The 25,018-nt window shown below is 37.4% G+C and overlaps 1 protein-coding gene across 1 annotated transcript in view; it reads right to left on the reverse strand.

Annotated features, from left to right (window-relative positions):
* The window catches only part of LOC131062975 (uncharacterized), a 53,981-nt gene that overhangs the window by 9,018 nt on the left and 19,945 nt on the right, over nt 1-25,018 (reverse strand). Inside the window, exons 13-15 of the mRNA XM_059215519.1 lie at nt 15,611-15,830; nt 14,755-15,096; nt 11,332-11,811 (exon numbers count right to left, since the gene is read on the reverse strand). Coding sequence (XP_059071502.1) covers nt 11,332-11,811; nt 14,755-15,096; nt 15,611-15,830 — 1,042 coding nt within the window. The remainder of the gene's footprint in view (nt 1-11,331; nt 11,812-14,754; nt 15,097-15,610; nt 15,831-25,018) is intronic.

Genomic DNA, 25,018 nt, shown 5'->3' on the forward strand with positions numbered 1-25,018 from the left:
CTCTTAATGCAAAGAGGTTTCTCATACATTGGTGTACCAATGTGCAAATGAAGAATCTTTTTTGGCAGTGGTGGTGGATGGTCTTTGATGATCCACCTTGTAATAATTATGAGGTGCCATTATATTTTTTGAGAAAAGTATAAGTTGAGTTTGTGCTCAATGTGCGCCCAAACTATTTTGACATGAGAGAGTTCTGTGGTAGAGGTGGTGGCTCTTCCCAAGATAGACCTAGATCCCTAGGCGATTACCTGCGGAGAGTCGCCGCCACCTAGCATCCAAACCCAAGGTGCATCAGGCTATCCCAGTAGAGCTGAAAGAGTCGATGGAGCTACAAACTCTTCAAGCGGACACAGTGTTGACTGGTGCCATCATCCAGCATGGGGCGTTGTTAGCACACCCTATTGTATTGGATGATGAGCCATTAGTTGCTCCAAGTGGTGACAGAGAGCCCATCTAGCATATGTGTGTCAGTTGCTTGGGGATATGCTCGGAGATAAATGATACAGTCGGTGCAAATGGATCCTCATCTCATCTGTGCATGATTTGCGGGAGTAGATGTCAAGCCTGCACAACTGAGGATTTCGCGCTGATAGATGAGTTGATGGACATGGTGTTTGCCCATGAGCGACAGACGCAAGTGTGTTGATTTGAATTCATAGCATTTTATTTATCAGTCACTTAAATTTTTAATTACATAAATGAATTTTCATTTATACATCGATTTAAATTGAGACAAATAATATGCATTTCAGGATGCAGCAGTGGTATCCCATACTTCTCCCCCATTTACTATAGCTGCAACTTCGATGCCTGAGGTATAAATTTTGTAACATGTTAAAATAGAATAGTACACTTTGAATTCAAAAAAATACAAGATATACTATCTTTAATGCTTGGTCCAATTTTTGGTTTGTAGGTGTTGACAAGGGACCAAATGTCCCAGATTGATGACATCACGCTCTCAACAATCGATTTTGGCCTACAAGGCTATACGGTATCATATTTTGTACAACTCTTTTTATGTATTGTTTTGATGGAATATGCAAGTCATTTCATTTTAGATTTTTAAAATTATGTTTAATTTATTATCTATACTAATATCTCATGTTAATTTTGTTTTTTTAGGTTACCCCCTCCGCGTCTAGGGCTCATCCTAAGAAAAAAAAAAATCTCGAAGATGCCAAAACATGGGAAGAAGGTAATTGAACACATTTTTAGTTGTATAATTGTTTGAAAATGTTGAAATCAAGTCTTCGTTAGGGTTTGTAGATTGATTAGTGTTTTTTGTCTATTTTACATGTACAGCGGCCATTGAGCTATGTGGATTTGTTGAATGCACCTGATTCGCCCGTGGATCAAGAGAGGGCAGAGGTATGTATCTCTACTTTATTTTCTTGATTTCATGATTATATGCACGCATACATGTGAACTTGTGATATATTATAATATTATAATTTTTTTCATACAGGAAATATCCATACCTATTTCATCAATGGTGAACCCTCCTCTGTGAACTGGAGAAGCATCTTAGGATCCGGTACACTTTTTTTTATATGTAAATTTAGTTGTTTTTAACCTACAATACTTATCATTATATTAATTGTATTTAATCTTTGAACATTTTTTGTATAAGTAATAGCGACAGTTTCTCCATCGATGGTGAGTCATCCTCAATCCATTGGAGAAGCATCTCAGGCACCGGTACGTCATTGTTCTCTATATTATAGCTTTTAAGTGTTTTTGATATATTTTTGTTAGTACATTGTATTAATTATACATTTAATCTACAATAGATCCCTTCGCGATACAACCATAACGTGGATCCATTTAAGTATGTCTTCAAGAAAACTCCTAAGAGTGACAAGGAGAGGAGAGCGAAGACATTAGCTCCTAGATCAGCCAATGAGGTAATCTACATTTCAATTGCAAAGGAATTATAGTTAAATGTATAGTTATGTTGTTAATTGTGAACTATTTTCTACAAAAGAATTCTAACTTGGTTTTTGAATTGTGGTTTTACAGCCATCTATAGAGCCGCGTACTGCATCGAAGAGGCTTGATTTTGATGATCCCCCACAAGTTTAGGATCACATAGTGTTAGTTTTGGTCATAGAATAACCAATACATGTAGATATATTCTACATTTTTATTGTATATCGATTTGGACATGGCATATGCCACATTTTTGTAATACTTGTATTGAGTAGCATTAGAATCTTTAGTACGTGATTTTGAACCAATAGGTTGATATGCATCAAATAGATTTCTCACAATAGTTCTTTCACTGTTACTTTCAGATGATCTTAGGCCTAGAATTTTCATTGTCTCTCTAAAATTCAAATTTTTAATCATTTGAACAATTAATTGACATCTTGCGGTTTGATTTAAGTTTTCAAAATAGTTTTGCTATATTTTTTTAACCATTCTCCTATAAGTTCGTTCATTCATTTTATTGGGCATTGGCTTCAATATATTCTCATCAATGTCAATTAGATACTTTGGTTTCCTATGAATGATTTTAGGAAGTGTTAACATCGGTGCATTATGTACATTCAATTCATCAAATAGAGAAGGTGTATGTTCATCATTTAATTGATTATTCAACGTGGTATCTTCTTCAATTGCATTAGGTTCATATGGTAAATCAAATGTCTCTTCTTCAATTGCACTAGGTGCATTATGCTCGTTTGGTAAATCGAATTGAGATGTTGAGGATGACATACCTTTTTCTCCCATTGTTCTTATGTCACGTAATTTCTTCATACACTACCTTTGTCTTTCCTTTTCAACCTCTCGTTGTTCCATCATTCCTTGCTTATTCTTTCTCATGGTTGATATCGGTTGTCCTAAATAGAATCATATTACATATATATGTAAACAAAAGTTCATAAACAAACAAATAACCATAAATATGCATCTTATCACTATTTTTTGGAATCAAACTATTAAGCAATCATAATACTATTGACAAAACTAATAAGAACAACAATTCAATTATTTGAAATCATGCAAAAACAAAAAATTCACTTACTTCTATGTATAAAACAATGATAAAAGTGCAAACATAGTTCCAGTGGGGCCTTCAACGACCTCAAAAACTTCTTTTGAGGTCGTTGAGGCTCTTGGGTAACTAAAATTATCTATGTACTGCATACACGCTACATTAATAACCGTGTACGCGTTGTTAGTCCATAAAATGTTGGCAAGCCCAACGGTATTTTTTTCCCATTTTGTACTAATAAGTAGTGTGTACGCGCTTCTAAGCCTAAAAAATGTTATCGTAGTGTAGCGAATAATGGGCTCAATACCCCATACGCACTTATAAGTAATAAGTACCGCGTACGCGCTCCTACGTCTTTAAAAAGTTATGGCAGGGCAGTGAACTAATAGGTTCAGTACCCCATACGCGTTATTGGTAGTAGAAAAAATGTGAATGAAAAGGGAGGGAGGGAGAGAGAGAGAGAGAGAGAGAGAGAGAGAGGGGGGGGAGTAGGGGGGAGGGAGAGAGGAGAGGGGGTGGAAGGGAAGGATGGAGAGAGAGAGAGAGAGAGAGAGAGAGAGAGACGAGGGGAGGGAAGGTAGAGAGAGTGAGAGAAGAGAGGGGAGGCAGGGAGAGAAGAGAGGGGAGGGAGGGAGAGAAGAAGGGAGGGACCTATAACGATACCAAACAGCACACCATAAGACTTATAACGACACCAAATAGTGTCCTAAGGGGTCATAGAACACCATATGACCCCTTAGAACACCATATGGTGTTGTTATGGGTCATTGGTGTTCTGAGGGGTCATATGGTGTCCTAAGGGGTCACAGGACACCATATGACTTCTTAGGAAACAATACGACCTCTAACGACACCTAAGGGGTCATATGGTGGGCTAATAAAATGATATATTAAATTTAAAGTTATGAATAGAACATCATACAAAGAACAGCAGTAATTTAATTTTGATATAGCTAAGTTAGACCATTGTCGGCATAAGAGAGACTCCAAGCGAACAAACAATGAGGCTTCACTAAAAAGCAAGTGTAAGAGCTTGACCTAACCCTAAGAGTACTACCTAATTTCTAGAACATATGATGTTATTAAATTTGCAAGGTTATAGGATTGATCTCGATTGTGACTATAGGAATTATAGAAGCAGAGAAAGAGGGAGGGAGAGAAGAAGAGAAAGAGGGATGGGGTATGGAGGAAGGAGAAGGGGAGAGAGTGAGAGAGAGAGATGGATAGGGTATGGAGAGAGAGAGAGAGAGAGGGTGAGACCATAGGACCTATAACGACACCAAATAGTGTCCTGAAGGGTCATAGAACACCATATGACCCTTTAGAACACCATATGGTGTTGTTATGGGTCATTGGTGTCCCGAGAGGTCATATGGCATCCTATGACCCCTTAGGACACCATATGGTGTTGTTATGTGTCGTATGGTGTCTTAAGGGGTCATATGGTGTCCTAAGGGGTCACAGGACACCATATGACCTCTTAGGAAATAATACGACCTCTAATGACACCTAAGGGGTCTTATGGTGGGATAATAAAATGAGATATTAAATTTAAAGTTATGAATAGAACATCAGTAGTTTAGTTTTGATATAGCTAAGTTAGACCATTGTCATTATAAGAGAGACTCCAAACAAACAATGAGGCTTCGCTAAAAAGCAAGTGTAAGAGCTTGACCTAACCCTAAGAGTATTGTCTAAGTTCTAAAGCATATGATGCTATTAAATTTGCAAGGTTATAGGACTGATATCTATTGTGACTATAGGCATTACACACTTGATTTCTTTCATGGGTATGTACCGTTCCAAGCCGTTTGACAAGTGATGATCATCATATACTACCACTGCCATGCATACAACAAACTTTAATTTCTTTAGGTGACAGGCGTTGTGTAACAACATGGGAACTCTCGCATACCCACCACTATCATTCTCCAGGACATCATCTATGTTACTCTCCCTCTTTCTCTTCCTATTGGTTGTTTCCTTCTGAAAAACATATTGCAGGTACTCTGACTCATCATGTTGCTTTGTTGACACTATTCGCCACATTTGCTCTGCTCATTAAAAACACATTCGATAAGAATATTGCTGTAGGTTTCCTTGTTTGTCACGGTAATGCACCCGTGGTTCAATTTCAAACCCTATTCCTCCTATTCAATATACACACACAAATCCATCAGTCAATTTTCTTAGGAGAGCATACATGATAAAAATCAAAGAGGAAGTTGCAGACAAGAAATAAATTCTCTTACTTCTATAGAAGTGTAGACACAGTTGCAGTGGGGTATGGAGGGAGGGAGAGAAGAAGAGAAAGAGGGATGGGGTATGGAGGAAGGGATAAGGGGAGAGAGGGAGGGATGGGGTATGGAGGAAGGAAGAGAGAGAGAGAGAGAGAGAGAGAGAGAGAGAGAGACAATACACTTATATGTGTATATATATACTTAATATATTATATATTATTATATACATACATACATACATATATATATATATACAATAGCGCGTACACTCTGTTTATAGTAAAAAGAGCATGTACGCGCTTCTTACACCATAAGTACCCCATACACACTTTTGACTGTTTAGGCTTGGAAATAGGCCTGGATGACAAAGCTACTATTTGGAAGTTTGATTTCCCTCCATTTCTCTCATTTTTGACGTGTTTTATTTTATCAACTTGGTTTATCGACTTTGTCATCATCAGGTTTACACTTCATCAAGTGGGCATTTTTAAAATTGTCACTATATTTTCACCCATCTTCTGAGCTTTCTAACCATATAATTTTTTTTCGATTTGAACAACAATAACATATTATTATTGAATTTATTTTACCAATTTCTCCATAGTTCTCACAGACATAGGTGCACCATTTTTTTAATAACTATTGATATAATTATCCAAATTTTAAAACTTTATATATTATTTTAGTGCACTTGATTCTTTACAAAAAAAATTTAAAAATGTATTTTCGATTTGTTTAGTACAACTTATGCTTCACGCACGAACATGTACCTAATTTTTCAGGATGTTCTCGATTGGAAAACTCATTAAAAAAAACAATACTCAACAAAAAAATTATAAAAAAATTACAAAAAAATACACATCTTCTAGTGCTCACTCTTAACTATCTTTCTGCCAAAGGATTTGTCAAAATACTAAATATAACTATGAATTTTTTGATGTGCACGTCAGACACTGTTATGTTTTTTCAGAAAAAAATCAAGGTCTTTTTTTCGTGCGCAAAGGATTTGACCCCCTTAATCTTATCCAATTTTGAAAACATTTAGTAGTTTGGAAACTAGATTCAGAGTACTACAATATTTTTTCTTTGATTATCTTCATATCTTGAGTGGATGACTTTCAAATTTTGCCTCCAAGTTCAGGTTCACCTGATTTCAGAAAAGAAAAAAAAAAAAAAAAAGTGTCCACTTATACCCCCCTTTTTTACCACCATCTTTGTGCACTTACCCCTACTTGATTCTCTCTAAGCTTCGAGGTCCCTATCATAAATTTTCTTCCACATTTTATTCTACTCTGGATTATTTATTTCGGGGCTTCTCACCACATGACACACTCACCATAGCTTGTTACCTCACTTGCTCACAGTACTACTTTACAGATTGCAGTTGGTGACTTAGCACAACTTTCAGTTTCAGGTTCAGGTTCTGTTCCATTGACAGGTGGTTGTTTTAAGGATATTCTTTTGGTTCCTGACATTTCGATGAACCTCCTCTCTGTTTATCAGATTTGTCATTCTAGCTCTGGTAAAACAGTTGAGTTCTCACCACATGATGTGGTTATTAGAGAGCTCCATGATCCTGATTTGGTTGTGGCTATTGGCAGTGTTGATCCTGATTCTCGGTTGTACCGGTTTGATGGATTTAAGAGTCCCGATGGTTCAGGTGTTTCTCTTGTACCACATGTAGATTCAGTGAGCAGACTTTGGCATAAACTTTTTGGCCATGTCAACTACAGATACTTATAGCAAATGAGCACACAAGCACTTGTTATTGGGCTCCCTTAGATATCCTGTACTGATGGTGTATGTCGAGGTTGTGCACTTGGCAAGCATCACCGTGATCCTTTTCCTACAAGCAGAGCCACCTGTGCTAAGGCACCCTTGGATTTAATCCACATTGATCTTATGTCATTTCTGACTCCATCTTTTTCAAGGTCCAAGTATGTGCTCACTTTCATTGATGACTTCTCCAGACGTACATGGGTGTACTTTCTTAAGTACAAGTCTAATGTCTTTGATTCATTCTGAGTCTTTAAGAAATTTGTAGAGAAGCAATCTGGTCTTTCTATAAAGAGGATACACACAGATAATGGGAGAGATATATTTGAATCAGGCTTTTACAGATTTCTGCATAGAGCATGGTTTGCAGCATCAGTTATCAGTTCCTCACATCCCTCAGCCGAATGGTGTTGCTGAGAGAAAGAACAGAACACTAAGGGTGATGGCCAATTGTATGCTTCAATCACATTCTATGCAGCCTTCTTTTTGGGTTGAGGCGGTTAATTGTGCCACTTATATTCAGAATTGGATGCCTCATAAGGCATTGCGTCAGTTGACTCCTGAGGAGGCTTGGTCCCATGTCAAGCCTGAGGTTTCTTCATTCTGAGTTTTTGGTAGTGAGGCTTGGGCATTTATTCCAGATGCTCAGAGGAAAGTCATGGAGAGGAAGAGTCGACCACTCATTTTTGTTGGCTACTATGAGGATGTTAAGGCGTACAGGTTGTTTGATCCTGATTCCTGAGAGGTCCTATTTAGGCGGAATGTCCAGTTTGATGAGCACCTTCCTCAGATGGATTATCCATCACCAGCTTCTCCCTCACTGCCTCCTCCTCCCTCTTCATATTTTGAGGATTCCTTCTTCTTTGAGGATGATGCAGATGATGGTCCACCATCACCACCACCACCACCACTCGTTGCTCAACCTTTGCCCAAGCGGGCCCGGTTTACAGTTGATGTTGTTGGTTCTATGGCAGGTGATCCTTCTGACACTCATCGTACTCGTGCACAGACATCAGGTTCTAGTCTTCTGAGTCATGTCATTTTAGATGATCCTTAGAAATTTTCAGAGGTGACAGGACACCCAGAGTGGGATAGGGCCATGGATGAGGAGTATTCTTCCATGATGAAGAATCATACTTGGGATCTTTGTACTCTTCCGAAAGGAAGAAAGTTGATTCGGTGCAAGTGGGTGTACCGTACCAAGTATGTTTTAGATGGTTCTATTAATAAGTATAAGGCTCATCTTGTTGCGAAGGGTTTTCTCAGGTGGAGGGTATTGATTACTCCTAGACCTTTGCTCATGTCGCCAAGATGAATTCTATTCGCTTTGTACTTTGTCTGGCAGCTTCACGAGGATGGACAGTTTTTCAGATGGATGTGAAGAGTTCTTTCTTGCATGGAGACCTTCAGGAGGAGATCTATATGGAGAAGCCTCAGGGATTTGTGCAAGATTCCTCTTTGGTTTGCAGACTTCGACACTCATTATATGGTCTCAAATAGGCTCCTCGGGCCTGGTATGAGAAGATCGACTCTTTCTTGCTCTCCACACTCTTTACACGATGTAATTTTGATCCTACAGTATACATTCAACATCAGGGGGATGATATAGTTATTCTAGTGCTCTATGTTGATGATCTTATCATTACCAGTAGCTCGTCCTCCTTGATTCAGGATATTCAATGAGCCTTGATGGAGCAGTTTGAGATGATAGATCTCGGCCTTTTGCACTATTTTTTGGGCCTACAGGTTATTCAGTCTTCTGATGGGATTTCCATACTTCAGCAGAAGTATACTCTTGATATGCTTCACAAATTTGACATTCTTACTTGCAAACCTGCACCCACACCGTTTCAGTCAGGTGTTGTTTTGTCTACCACTTGTTCTACACCTTCTGTGGATTCTACCTTATATAGGCAGTTGGTTGGACGTTTGTTGTACCTGACACATACGCGTCTGGATCTTTTTTTTGCAGTTGGTCTTGTCTCTCAGTTCTTCCATGATCCTCATGAGAGCCATTGGCAAGCAGCTAAACGTATTTTGAGGTACATTCGGGGCACTACACAATTTGGCATTCACTATACTTCAGGATCCCCTCACATTGTTAGCTTCCTTGACTCAGACTGGGTTGGTGCTCAAGATCAAAAGTCTACTTTTGGCTTTGTTTTTTGTTGTGGTTCTGGTCCTATCACATGGTCTTGCAAGAAGCAGTATGTTGTTGCATTACCATCTATAGAGGCTGAGTACCAAGCAGCGGTGTTAGCTAGTCAGGAGGTTTTATGGCTTCAACAATTGATGATTGAGTTTGGGTTCCCTCCTGACAGTCCCACTATTCTTTGGTGTGACAATCAGAGTGCCATTCACATTTCCCGCAACCCAGTGGAGCACCAGAGGTCTAAACACATTGAGCTTCACATCCACTTCATTAGACATTTGATTCGGGATGGCTTTCTCATCTTGGAGTACATTCCTACAGAGGAGCAGGTTGCTGACATCTTCACTAAACCTTTTGCATCTTCATGCTATCTTTAGTTCTGCTCTATGCTTGGGGTGAAGGAAGTTGTGCTTGGGGGGTCTCATTGAGGCCTTCCTTCCTTCATGTTTTTTTAGCATGCTTTTTCCCATCTCTTCTTGGAGTAGAGTTTTTCCTATGTGGTTTTCTCTATTTCTCCATTTCATAGAGATTTGGTTGTGATTGGGTACCTCATCAGGCTTTGTTGCCAGGACCCAATTTTTTTTGCCTTCTTCATGTAGTTGCATTTCACTTTCCTGCATTTAGTTTTTTAGCTACTCCCTAAGTTCATCTTAAGGGGGGGTGTTAGAGTTATCTTGTATTAGCTAATAATTATTTGTTTAATTATTAGTCTATTATACTCTACGCTTAAGCTAGACTTAGGCATTTAATAATATTGTAGATATTTAAATACTCTTTATCCCTTTAGGGTTTCTTTAGGGTTTCTTATTCTCCTATCATAAGCATTGTATTGTAATTTTCTTTTTCATTCCCTCTCTGAATGATAATCTTTTTCTTTAGAGCTTTTTTTGTGTTTTGTCTCCAATCTTCTCTTGTGACGGGTATTTTGCTTGCAAATGCTCTTGGGATCTCAAAAGTTGTGCTTTCCCAACTTCTTTAGCTAATGTAATTATAATTAAATAATAAAAACAATACATTCAAGATAATGAATATGTTTTTTTTCAAATTTTTAGACAAATTTCCTCTTGTTAGTAAGTTAGCAAGTTAACTTTCTAAAAGTCAAAAAATCACTTTTCCAATAGTTAGAAATTTTAAATGTTTTTGATTTAAAAAGCAGCGTTAATTGAGGCGCTGACCCTTTACATAGCCAGAGACTATCAATTTTAAAAAGACCAAGCAGGGGTGCAAACCCCAAAAAAACAAAGTCGCATAGGCCAAACAAACCTATCAAACCGGCAACAATCCAACCCAAATCAAGAGTGGGGAGAAACACCCAAAACTTGACAATGGGGGGTTGGGAAAGGGGGAGAATTTTCCTTTCACCTACGACAAACAACCGTCCAGGCAACACTATCAATAGAGATAGAGTCACTGCCAGACTGTTGCTGCAGAACAACAACAAGAGCCGAATCACCATGAGAACAATGAAGGTGTGGAGCAGGAGCAACAAAAGTAGGAGCCAAGGGGGCAGAAGATTCCACCGCAACAATATCATCAACAAAAGTTTCATCAGCAGTAAGGGGCACCTCATCTTGAGAGGAATCAACCAAAACAGAGTCTGAAGCATTAATTGTCAAGTGATCTTTCGTAGCATCCTTCCATCAAGTAGCAGCACCTTTGCGATGAGAGAGAGAACAGTCTGAAGCAAGGTGACCCGTTGAGAAGCAACTTTGACAGCAAAAGGGGAGGCTTTCATAATCTAGCGGTTGAGTCCAAGGCCTATCTCTAACCATTAGAACCACATCCCTGGGGAGGGCCAAAGATATGTCAACATCAATTAATATGCGAGTAAAGGTAGAATGACCCATGGAGAACGTGGTATCATCAAATTTCAAGAAGCTACTAATTGAGTTACCGATGGCCTCAAAACAAGAGGGCTCCCAAAAATGGAGAGGGAGATTGGGGAGGCGAACCCAAACCGAATGAACAGAGAGAGATTCAGTAAGGGGGTTGAAGGAAGGAGTTCAGGGCTTAATAGAGAGAAAGTGATCCCCTTAAGTCCAAAACTTTCCCAAAATCGTATCACGATCATGAGTAGAGGTAAAGGAAGCAGTGAAAAATACTTTAGCACAAGGGAAAAGATCAATGCCATGAGAAACGATAGGCTTCCAAGAATCACTCACCCAGCGATGAAGGTTCGGAATAGAAGACCAAAACCCAACAAATCTGCAGACCAAAGCACTACATTGATAGAAATCAACATTCTCCACAACCTCCTGACCACAGACCACGACAGGAGAGGTCTTGGCACAAGGAAGAGGACGAACCCCCTTAGAAGGTTGGACAACAGATCTAGCCACACGAGCAAAGTTACGCTTCTCAGCAAAGGGTCTAGGCAGAGTATTTTCACCTGTAGAAAGGTCCTCAATAGCACCAGCAGTAGCCTCAAGGGCATCCAAATCCATAACTGGATCACAAACACTAGGTTTGGGAGGAATAAAATCACCAACATGGATCTTTGCACCCAAACCCCCGACATCAAAACCCAGAACCGTAGGAGGACCATCTGCAGCAGCAGAAAATGTAGCAGTCAAAGAATGCACAGTACCAACACCGGAAGCAACAACGAGTAGGGGAAACTCATCGATCCCACCAACAACAAACTAAGGTACCATTGCAGAGGAACACCAAGCAGCAACCGCAAGGGAGGAACCGTTGGGCAGAGCAACAAGCGGAGGGGAGGAGTCGTTGGGCAAAGCGAGAGGAACCATTTTTTTTTTTAAAAACCACAATTTTGAATCACTCTTAGGTGTTTAATGTTAAAAACATACAACATATGCATATTATCATTATTTTTAGGATTTTTAAAACTTTAAAAAGTATAAAAGTTCACTTTGTCAAAAAATTTGTAACACACCAAACTAAAAAAATTGTTGTGTGAATATTTATAGGTTCGAAAACCCTTATTTTATGTGATAGGCCTACATATGTCTAAATGGAAGCTCTAAAATAGTTGGTCAGCATGCATCAAAGCAAAATAGAAGGGAAATTTTTGGTCATAGCTATTTGATAATCATCTATGAAAAATGTGGAAGTGTTAACTAAGTGTGTAATGACTATAGAATATCTATAGAGTTTGATTTGTTGAAATGACATCAAAAAATTTCAAGAAAATGTAACAAAGGCAAATTTTGTTACCTTTTCCTCCAACAACCTCTATACCCATGAAAAAGTGAAATCTTTGGAACTACATATGGACTTCCATATAACATGATGGAAGGGGACAATTTTTAGATGTTATTTGTAGAGATTCTCTAATCAACATAAATGCTAAATTTGGGAATAAAATGTATTAGAGAGAGATTATCTCGTACCACACAATGATTTCAAGTTCTACATATTTAATGTATTTGTTGAAAGGGATTTAAAAATCTGCAAATGAATGCTTTCTATAGGAGTAATTTTAATTTCCATGACCCTAATTATCATCCTCCTACTTACACATCCTATTTAATAGATAGGTTATGGACCTCCATTGAAGAAAAATACAGATATTATTGTTTAAAATTATTAGGGAAGCTTTCAAGAAAATGAAAATCGTATGTGTAAGGACAAATTTCACAACCCTTGCTAGTATCCTCATAAACTATCAAAAATAAGAATTTCAAAACAACATTTGGACATTAATCAAAGATGCAAGAGACTCCTTTTTTTGGAAGGGGTTTTGGAAAGCTTTATGTTTCACTCTCAAAGAAAGTATATTTCATCTTAAATTTGTGTTATGTGTATTATGTGTTGAACATTTTATTCTTTTTTTAATCCAGTTCATATTTGAGTATCTTCTAACTCTAGTGTATATGCCTCGATTTATATTTTTTGAAGTACTACTTAAGGGGTGTAATTGAAAGAATCATAAGTCTTAAGATTATTTCCCTAAGTTTCTATTTAATTCATTTTTATATTCTCTATGGAAACATGAGAAGTGATTGATATCACTCTTTTTGGATTTTCCTCTTTTCTTTCGCGATTTGTGTCCCTTTTCTATTTTTTGTGTACCCTATAAAATTATAAAACCCCATTATTCAAGGAAGCTACCCTATAAAACATAGAAGAAGATTACTAGTCCAATAGCAATCTCTCTAATTACTAGAATACTTTTTACTACCCATTAGGGGAGTCTATGTCATTTGCAATGAAATATCATCATAAAAATTTTAAATTGTGAAAACTTTGTTTACCAATATGATGAAAGGTTATTTAACTTTATTTTAATTTGTAATACCTTAAAACCCACTCCAAAAGCCTTGAATCTTAATTATAAAAAAAAAAAAGATATTTTTTTAGAAAATTTAAATGTTATATTTTAATGAGTTATAAATTATATAAATCTTCTCAAATTTTAAAAGAGCAAATTTCATAAAATTTCACATTCACGATTACTAATATAAAAGTAATGATTTTATATCTCTTTAAATATTATTATATTTATCTTTCATATAATAATTGTTAAATATTTTATTTAAAAATTATTTTTTCTTTATATTTTAATTATATTTATTTCTAAACTATATATGTATATATAAAATTTGAAGTTATTATTGTAGAAGAGATCTTAATTCTCATCAACCTTAAAATGATCATCTTTTTGAATTATGCAGAAATTGCAAACATGACAATTTCATTATTTTTTTACTCACATTGCTACTTAAAAATATTAATAACTAATAAAAATGAATTTTAAATGCATCGTCACATTGAAGTTGATGTTAAAAACCAATATACGTGTAAAAAAAAAATTATAAAAAATTAAAAATAGAAATAAATAAGACCAAGTGCATCTAAAAATAAATTAGTAGATTAAAACAGAAGCTAAGAACAATCATATGATAGAATAAAATAAAAAGATTACAAATCTTTAAAGTGACTCAACTTCTTGGTTCCATTGATTAGAATTTAAGATTGTTTAATATGTTATAATGGTTTCAAATATTTATCAAGCGATGGAAGGTAGTCAAACTTTTTTTAATTAATTGTTTTTAAAATTTTATTCTATTTTTTAAAATCTCTATTATTATTATTATATAGAAATTATAATTTAAAAAATAATAATAAATAAAATTATATAATTTTTTAGTAAGTATTAAATTATAAAATCTCTCATTCTTTAAAAATATATATTTCATTAACTTTTCATATTGTAAATTTATTAATATGAAAGAAAAAATGTATATATTTTTTAATTATATATATATATAAATATAAATGGGGTAAAATTTTTATTAATAATCAGAAACCAACATTACACAAGAAAGCCAGAGCCACAAGGTTCGAAAAGAGAACAACAAACCCAACCAGAAATCATCCAACTTCATAAGTATCCATATCCTCAGCAAAGATCTTATGCAAGTCTTGACGTAATCAAGGAAAAGATGCTCCCAACCCTCAACTTTCCAAACATCACCATGTTCCGAAGCCCACTTAGCCAAATAATCCACAGCTCTATTCCATTCACGAGGAATGTGGATGAAAGACACCCTCTCCATCATAGCACTAATTTGAAAAATTTGGTGCACAATTCCTTCCAGCTACCAATTAATCCCACTCACCTTCTGCTCAATCAACAGATTAACAATAATCTGCGAATCTGATTCATAGATAACCCTACGCAACCCCAGCTCATATGCACGCTCCAGGGCATAGAAAATTGCTAGTCCCTCCATAAAATTAGTAGATTGTTGACCTTTATGTACTAAAAAGAAGAAAACCACATCCCCCATACAATCCCTACCAACACCCCCAATCCCAACAGGACCCGGATTACCCCGAGAGGAGCCATTGGTGTTAATCTTAATGAAGTCATCCTGAGGAGGCAACCATCTTCCCACCCTTTTAACCTTCTGCTTAGCATGTCTAGCTCTCCTGACACAAGTTGAGACAGGAGACGTCTCCTGCAAACCCAACCTACTCACAATATCAGCCTCTCCTCTATCCAAAGGAAAATTCACCTCACATTTAGCTTCCACCATCTCCTGGATCATGCCAATGATTCTATTCCATACGTGTTGAACTAACAGTCTGACTTCCCTAAAGATCCTCCTATTCCTCTTTAGCCAGATTTGCCAAAGTATGAAAATTGGCCCAATGTGCCAGACAGTCTAGAAAAAAGAGAACAAAATAGGAGGCCTGCCCAAACTACTCCAAAACTCCACCAAAGAATCTGCGTGAACACAGGGGTGCTTCCACACCCCCCACCAGTAATGCCAGAGTAGCAACGAGAAAGGGCATCTGAAGAACGGGTGAGAGGAATCCTCCTCTCCATTACCATAAAAAACAAAGATGGAAGGCTCGTGGAACCCAGGCTTGCGAATATTGTCCCAAGTTAGACATCTATTCAAAGCCAAAAGCAAAACAGTTACACTTAAGCCAAGAAAAATTGTTCCAAACATATTTCCACCAGTGCACCTCCTTCCCCTCCAAGCGACAGAACAACAACTCCTGGTACCCAATGGCAACAGTAAAAACACCCTTAGGATTCAGGGACCAAGCAAGTCTATCACTATCTTTAAGGGAACTATAGTGTCTATTAGCCAAAATGCCATGAAGCTCAGTGCAGTCTTCCTCCATATCAACAACCGGCCATTCATTATGAACCTTCCACCGCACCATCTCTAGTTGCCCACACCTATAAATAGACTTAAAGTTGCTCACTCTAGACCACCCTGCCTCCAGGAACCTTTGGCAAAGATTCACTAAATTAGGAAACTGATCAATAATGGGGGGATAGCCATCCCAAGAATCAAACCAAAAAAACACCTCTTCCCCCCTCCTACAGATCCAAAAAAGACCTTTTATCAGTGTAGCCCCTTTCTTGAGAGAATTCCAAATCCTAGAGCCTTTTCCCGCCAGTAGATATCTTGGGATTTCCTCCTTCGGGATCCTCTGCATATACTTGAAAGACAAAATCCTAGCCCAACCTCGATCTCGTTCAACACACCACCTCCAGTACAATATAGCCGCCAAAGCCTCCCTAAATAAAGAAGACTGCCTTAAGCCAAGCCCACCCAACTACTTCGGGATGCACACCAAGTCCCATTTGACAAGACTCCATTTATAGATGGACATGTTGCCTGCCCATAAAAATTGCCTTGCCAAAGCATCCAAATCCTTCACAAACCACTTTGGGGCCACTTGGAGTATGCACCTATAAATCGGAAGAGCATGGACCACTGATTGGATCAGTTGAACCCGCCCAGTAAAGGATAACCATCTATGAGTCCAATGCTCAACCTTCATGCAAAATTTGTCCAGAATACCCTGCCAAGAGTCTCTGGGAGGATTACCAGCAAAGATAGGTGTAGACGTATAAAAATGACCATATTCCTAAATGAATATTTTATGTTAATTCCTCTATTTAATTAAATCCAATTTAATTAAATCGCCCACATTCCTCTATTTAATTAAGTAAATTATTCAATTTATTTAGTTAAATTCACTTAAGCCCTTTTTGCATCATTTAATTGAATAAATCATTTTATTTAATTAAAACCCTTTTCTCTACTTTTAATTAAATTCACATTTAATTAAATAGTTTATCCCAATTAAATAAATCTAATTTATTTAAAATCTCACTTGCATCCTAAACCCTATTCCTAAATTCTTCTAGAATCCATCTAATCCTAATCAATTAACCCAAACCCATCAATTATCCCCTTTCCCTAAATTTGAGGAGGTCACTTCTCAAATTTGGAGTAAAGTCTTCAAAATGCATTAAAGCCTTTATCCATTCAACAAGATTGAATGCCCCCAAATTTGGAAGGACTCTTACAAATTTGTCCCCAAAGTCTTCAAACCATTAATGGTTAACAAACCCTTAGTGGCATGGTTAGAGATTTTCTACCTAACTTAACCTCCATCTAACCCAAGGGTCTCATCAAGCATTTATTGCTTTGACCATGGTTATTCCTTTAACCCTTGCACAAGAGTTTATCCTTTGGGTAAAATCTTTATCTAATGGATAACCTTAACCTAACCTTAACCCTTACCCCCTAGGGTAACCATGAGGTCTTCTCAAGCATTTAATGCTTCTTACATCTCCTCTCAACCAGCCTTATGTTGACAATTGTCACCATTTCATTGGTGAGAATTGTAAACATGGATTGATAGCTTTCAATCTTGGCCCTTGATTAACTCTTTCAATCCTGACCATCCATTGCCCTATTTTTGCTATAAATAGAGCTCTCCTTCCTCCATTTTGGGGATCCATGAATCTAAGAAATCTATTATCTAAAATCCATGCAAGATTTAGTATCTCATTTATGCTCAATTTTAGCACATCTAGTCTCTCTTTGCAAAAGGAATTAATCTAATAAACATTTTAGACTACATCCTTTTATCATTAGCTTAAATCATATAGCTAGTATATCATGTTAGGATAGTATTACTACTAATCTTGTCATCTTATAATCTAGTTTATTGCATTTGTAAGATCATGCATAGATAGGATGCATTCTCATGTTAAAATCAATCAAAAGCATCCCTTGTTCTTGCATTTGTCATCCCTAAGCCACTTTGCTCAGTGATCTGAGAGCAAAGGCATTGGCTTGAGGGACCTTGTGAGATAGAGAACCATGGAACCATCCTTGAGAAGTTGAGTCATTCTTCATGACTCCATAACTTGCACCAAGAAGTCATGTGGGTGTGTGGACAAGCCTCTTGGAGCTTCATTTTTCACATTTTGAGTTTCATAGCCCCACTTTTCCTGCATACATTTCTGGCTTCCACCGCGAGGCTCTACCTCATTAATCAAATCGGTTTTCAAAAATAAACACTTTTGCAGGTACGCGGGAAACAGGAATTAGCGCGTAGGGAACATCCCTTAGCGCATTTGGTGGATCTTTTAGCGCATCCAGTGTATTGTTTAGCGCGTGGGATCTATTCCCTAGCGCATGTGGTCTTTACCTTAGCGCATCGTCCCACACTAATACTTTCCTGTAAGTCTCGGTGCGGAAGAAAAATAGAGTAGCGCACCTGAAACACAGTTCAGCACGTCAAGCCTTTTTGATAGCGCATCCGGATTACTTTATAGCGCGTACAGTTTGTTCTATAGTGCATCACAAACTAAGGCAAAAAAATAAAAGCTGTAACCGAGTGCGAAATTAGACTTGTTGAAGTCCACATTTATCTAACGATTTCGCTTATTATTTCGCAGGGTTCTAACAATTTTCTTGCAGATAGGAGCTCCATTTTCAGGATCATTAAGATAGTTTAGAGTTTTTACTAACTTAGATAAGTTAGTTAAAATTTGAACCTTTTTTAATTTTTCTTAAAACTGAACTCACATTTCGGTTGGGTACCTAAAAAGAACCACAATCAAAATCTTTCTTGCTTTCATAGGAGAAAAACTTTCCTTTTTGGGTTGTTAAAACGAACAAGACAATCTTTCATTTTGCAAAAAGCTTTAAAAACAACTTCACCATCCTTTGGTGTTTAAAAGGATCAACTTCAATTTTTTGCAAAGTAAAAGAAACCACATTTGTCAAAAAAATTTCAAAGAGGGAAGTCCTTCCCCTTTTATCGATTTCTTTTGTTGACCACCAAGATCGAAGTTCTACTTTGTTGACCAGGTTCTTTTCCCAGATTAGAAAATCATTGCTTTGAAAGAATTAAAATAAACACCATGTTTTTGTGGAGCAAAATCTCCATATAGATTTTAACAGATCATTGCAATGAAGAGTTAAAAAGAACACTTGTTTTCTTTGCTACGAAAGTGGAAGGAATATGCTCTCCCCTTAACTGGGTGATAAAAAATCCAGACCACTCTTACGCTTTCAACATTTATTGCATTTAAATCCTTTAACAGGCTTGCCTTCTCGAGGGGTTGAAAAACTCTTAAAGCCATTCTTTGGCTGATGTGAAGGAAATGACCTAAGTGGGAAACGACTTTGACGCCAAGTGTTCCAACCCACTATAATCAAAAGTGGAAAGCAATGAAAGTCCTTTTCAACAGTTGCGTGCAGCGATTAGCCTTCCCCCAGTATCCTTGAGATATGTAAAGCCTTTGTTCTAAAGGTTGGGAAGCCTCCCAAGGGAGTTTATCACTGATGGCCGAACAGGAAGCTTGATTACGAACCTTAACATAGAAACTTTAAGCCGAGTCAGTAACCAGACATTTGTAATATCATAGTGTAAGGGTGGGGAAGAATCCGCCCCCAAGATCACTCACCATATATCTCCCAAGATAACTATTCAATTGTGAAGCAATTCACTTTGAGTTAATTTCTGGCAAAAGGCAAAAAAAGGGGCACCCTCGAGGGGGTGACACGGTTGTTTGAGCTAACGAAGTATCGAGACTAGTGGGCTATGGTATTACTTATGACCCTTGAATAAAGAGTCTTTTTGAAGTGTATTCTTTGTATCCAAACCTATTGAAACATTGGGGATTTGAAAACATCCTCGCAAAACATACACTTATTGTTTAGATTAAGCAAAAATGGTTACTTCTTTGGTGTTGTGTCTTTATTTGTTACTTCAAAAAATCATCTATCATCACTGACAACTCAAGGTAAAACTCCAAAATTGCAGAAAACAATCAAGTCAAGACAGTTTGGTGCATAAGAGCAACATCTTAGCGCTTTGGAACCATACTTTAGTGCATCAAATCCTATCTTTAGCGCATAAAGTCTTAATAGTAACGCTTCACCAGAATCTAAAATCAGCAGTAGCAGTTAGCACGTTCTGAAAATAGTTTAGTGCGTTGAAGCATCAGCTTAGTGTGTGGAAGTCAACCTTTAGCGCAGAGAGTATAAACAGTAGCGCGTCAACGGCTCATATTAGCGCATGATCTTTTAAACCAAAGCTGAAACAAAATTTAACCAATGAAACCAGTTAGCACATAGCAGGGGGCAACATAGCGCGTGCGGTCTTTTCCTTAGCGCTTTGAGAACATTTTGTAGCGCATAGCGTCTCTATTTCAGCACGTGGGCAAAACCAAAAAAATAGGGGGCAAAACAGAGGTCAAATTGGAAAATTTTCAAAACATTTTCGGAAACCTCCTTTCATCAGCCTTAACTTCGTCAAATGAGAATACCAAAAACAGAGTATCAAAAGCTATTTCCAAGCAAATTTCCATCAAACAAAAGTTGTCTAAATCTGAAACTGGTTGCATGATAAACATATCTATCCTATCAAAATCAAGAAACATCATCACAAGTGGCAAATAGGTCTTTTTTTTATCACACGGATTTTTATCCCAAAACACACTTGTTTAAAACTCCAAGTTGTCAAATTGAATTTCCATATCGGGAAAGCTCTATTCCATATCATTTGACGCACTTTGTCGTGAGGGGGCATCTAAACCTTCACTTTGATAAAGTAAAACTTAAGTTTCCAAAACAAGATAAACTGAATCCAAAACAACTCAAAAGGAAACCATTGACCGCTTGTGCATGACTAATCCTTATATTCTGAGAAGAAAGAATATTTATCATAACACCAAGTTGAAGAAACAGCAACCAAGTTCTTCAAAACTTGCCAAAAGAAATAAATTTTTACACATCAATCGTCAACTCTTCAAATCTCATTGAACATTCCTTCGTCATGTGCGATTGTATATTCAGAACAAATCAAACGAATTTGACAAGGAACCTTTGAAGACTAGAGAAATCTATCAAAAATCCGCGTTCAGTCAACAAATAAATCGTGGAGGAAAGATCAATCCAGCATTCTTTCCCGACGAGTGCATCACTTATAACTTCCCAAGGTTACCCCCACCAACCCCCGAATATTTCTAAAATGCCTATTGTCACTCGCTCTCAACAAAACCAACAAAGAGAAACACCACCAGAATCAAGCATGAATCGAAGATTATCTAATCCTTTTGAAGGTCCACATCTAGAGGACACTAAAATTTCTGAAAAACTTCTTCAATAATGACAAGAAAGCGCTTCATTTCAAAAGCTTGTGGAAAGACTCATGGAAAATGACAAAGAGAAATACCTACTCATGCTCACAAGAAAAGGAGTTAAACTTCCGGAGGACTTTGATACAGACATTTTTCGAACAAGGTCTCAACATTACGAATATCAAGAATGACAATGAGAGGAAGAGATGTGTGACCCTGAGCAGGATATTCCTAAACAAAATCTACAAGAACAAAATATACCTGAGCAAAACATCCCCGAGCAAAACATACTATTCCATACCCCATTTTAGCCTAGAATTAATGCAAGAGAAGAATTATTCCCTTGGCAAAACAATGTACCTTTGATTGCTCTTACTCAGCAAATGAAAATGTTACAAAGACAAATGCAAGACATGCGACAAGGTAGAACAGTATGGTACTCCTTAAATGAAATTTGTCCTTATCCATTTGACAGAAGATTGAACATGATACCTTTTCCTCCAAACTCAAATGTTCCCAAATTTGACAAATATGATGGAAAAAGCGATCCCCGTGATCATGTTCGAGAATTCTGCATAATGAGTCTTGAATTCGCTCATGATGATACCTATTTGATGAGGTTATTCCCAAGAATCTTGGGAGGGCAAACAATGGAATGGTTATCTAAAATCACACCTCCCGTCAGATCATTCGATGAACTAGTCAACAAATTCATAACTCAATATTCCTATAACATTCAACATGCTATCACCATGTTAGACGTTTGTAACACCAAACAGAAAAACAATGAAACATTCATGGTTTTCCTTCAACGATGGTGGTGTATGGTTTCAAGATATCCTCGAGATATCCCTGAAAAGGAGAAAATGGAAATTTTCATTGACAACTTGAATGGTGAGATGAGTTACAGGTTCAAACTCCAATGCATACCATCTTTTGCTAAATTAATTGAAAATGGCATTCAAGTGGAGGAAGCATGTGTCAAGAAAGGAACACTAAAGTTCTTCAAAGAAGGAACAAGTTCATCGCATTACAATAACCAAAACAACAACAATTTAGACAAATCCAGATTCCGGACCAGAAACAAAAACAATGGAAATGAAGGAGGCAATGAATCACATGATCCAAAATCTAAGCAGCTCGTGCTCGCATTATCAGGAAATCCTCAAGCTACAAAGAATCCCAAAGGTGCTAACCCAGACACTAACACTTACACACCGAATACCAATCAAGGTCAACCCAACATCAACAACGCTAACAATGCTCAAAACAATCACACAAATCGAGGGCCTAATAACAATTCATGAGGTAACACCAGCAATTTTCAAAAACATGTCTACACACCATTAGGACAATCACTGGAGTCGGCATTCAGAGAACTCCTGGCAAACAAAATTATCTCCTTACCAGCAATCAACAACTATGAACCACAAATCAAACCACCTTGGTGGAATGACTCTCACTTTTGTGATTTTCATCGCAACAAAGGTCATCAAACAAATAACTGCATGAAATTGAAAAACATTGTTTAGGACATGATTGATAGAGGTGATTTAACAGTGGATGGTCTCAAGACAAATGGTGACCATGGAGCCTTTAAAAATCCTCTTCCAAACTCCAAAAAAGATGGAGCTTCAACCTCAAACGATATACGTGGGGCTCGTATCAATCACATATACAATAACACCATCAATCATATATCGGCTGTAGACAATCAAGTTAATGCCATCACAATCAAAGACAGGCGTGAACATGAATCCGTCAACATGACAACCAGAGCTCAAAAATATGTCTTGAAGGGACATATACCAACAACAAACACCATACCCAAAATTCAATATGACCTAGTCAGTCAACTATGCAAAACTCCTGCTCAAATATCTATACTTGAGTTGCCAAAACTTTTGCCAAAACACAAAGACATATTGGAACAAGCGTTACTTGAAACAAATGTACCTCAAGATCTGGATGTTGACAAATTCCAAGCCATGGTGGCTCATATGACAGGACCTCATAACCTCACTTTTTTTGAGCATGATAATCTCTCATTGAATCATCAACATAATACTCCTCTCCATATTGAAGTCATAGTCTATAAACATCGGGTTAAACTAGTATTAATAGATGGAGGAGTTGGACTTAATATTTGTACCTTAAAGCTTATCTGTGCATTAGGCTTCTCTGAGGAGTCTATTGATCCACATAAGAAGATCACTATAAAGGCATATGATGATGAAGAAAGATCATCTAAAGGAACAGTGGTGTTGCCAATTCAGGTAGGACCGATACAAAAGGATACCATGTACCAGGTCTTAGACATAGACCTCACATACAATATCTTATTAGGTCGACCCTGGATACATGAAATGCAAGCGATGCCTTCTACATATCACCAGTGTGACAAATTTCCCTATAATGGCCAGGAGGTTTCTATATCAGCTGATCATAATCCATTTCAACATTGTAATGCTATGGGGGCAGCCCAAGACAGCTTGGTTCCACATAATAGAGAGAAACAAAATTCATTAGCACGAGATCTTCAACAAGAAAAGTCTAAATCATTACTTAGATATTTCAAGCTAAAAATGAAGATAAAAGAACAAGGCATGGGAGAATACTCTTTGGAACCCATGTGTTTGGCCAACTTACCAGCATCACCTAGATCTCATGGATTGCCTACTGCATCAACACATCAAGCAACTCAGCCCATCACCAAGTTTGATGGCACATTCATTCAACTTGGCACTCTAGCACATGAATCCGAGGAAAAGGATATCCTTAGTTGGCTATACAAAGATGAGGAAGAAGACTGGGTGGCTACTATGAAAATAGCTATACCAACACACCTATATGGAAAAGGCTACTTAATCATGTAGCAAATGGGATACAATGGCACAAGACCTATTGGTAAGCATCAGGAAGGTGTCACAGAACCATTGGATCCTCCTTCACAATTTAGTAAAGACAAGAAGGGATTGGGTTTTGAACTCACTCTACTACCAATGAAGGTACCACGCAAATATCAAAAACCTCGGTGGAAAGCAAAGAAGAAGTACAAAGAAGACTCTTGGAAGGAGGCACTATTTGAGTCAACAGAGACAATACATAAAGAACATGAACATCAAGAACGAGAACAATGTCAAAAACACCCTGTCAACCAAAAGAAGGAAGCATCTATTGTAGAAGCACATCATATTCAAGAAACAACATCCAACAAAGAAGACTCCCCTCTGGATTACATCATTCCTCCCCGAGGAGAGATAGTATATGAATAAATGCAAAGAGTGGAAGCAGGATCTGACACAGAATCAGAGAAAACTATCAAACTTGTCTCAATTATCAAAGACATGTTCTCACCCTACAACATACCAGTTCACAACACTGCTAGAATCTGGGATAATACCTCTGAGACTGATTCCAATGAATATGAATGGGGTAGCTGTTCTAATATTACTGAAGATATTTGTGCAAATGACAGTAATACACCCATCTCTCAAGAAGAACGCGGCACAGAATCTAGACCACTTGAATTTGGTCCACAAAATATCTATGACACCAAGGAAAATGAGTAGCAACATTATGCGCAAGTCTATACTGAAGATGATACCATCAAAGACCTCGACGAAATCCTTAAATTCTTTAACACATCAGCCGATCAGGATGATATTTCCATCCTGACACTTATAGCAGCAAAACTTGATCCGCCAAACGATTCCTTACCACTTGTCTTTCCTGACCTCATAGACTGGGACGAACCTGAAACTCACGATATACCGATATTGCCAAATGACGAATCCATTATCCATTACTTATGTACCGTTAACCTGGAAACAAACTCTACCAGTGAACAAAGTAACGATGTCTGCACTTAGGGGAGTGCCAAGTCTCTCAGTCGCAAAAATGAACCAAATAAAAGATCTACTGCTGAAAACCAGTCAATGGCAGCAATAGATCACACAAAAGTAAAAATA

The sequence above is a fragment of the Cryptomeria japonica genome, chromosome 2 (assembly GCF_030272615.1).
Source record: "Cryptomeria japonica chromosome 2, Sugi_1.0, whole genome shotgun sequence".
Taxonomy (NCBI): domain Eukaryota; kingdom Viridiplantae; phylum Streptophyta; class Pinopsida; order Cupressales; family Cupressaceae; genus Cryptomeria; species Cryptomeria japonica.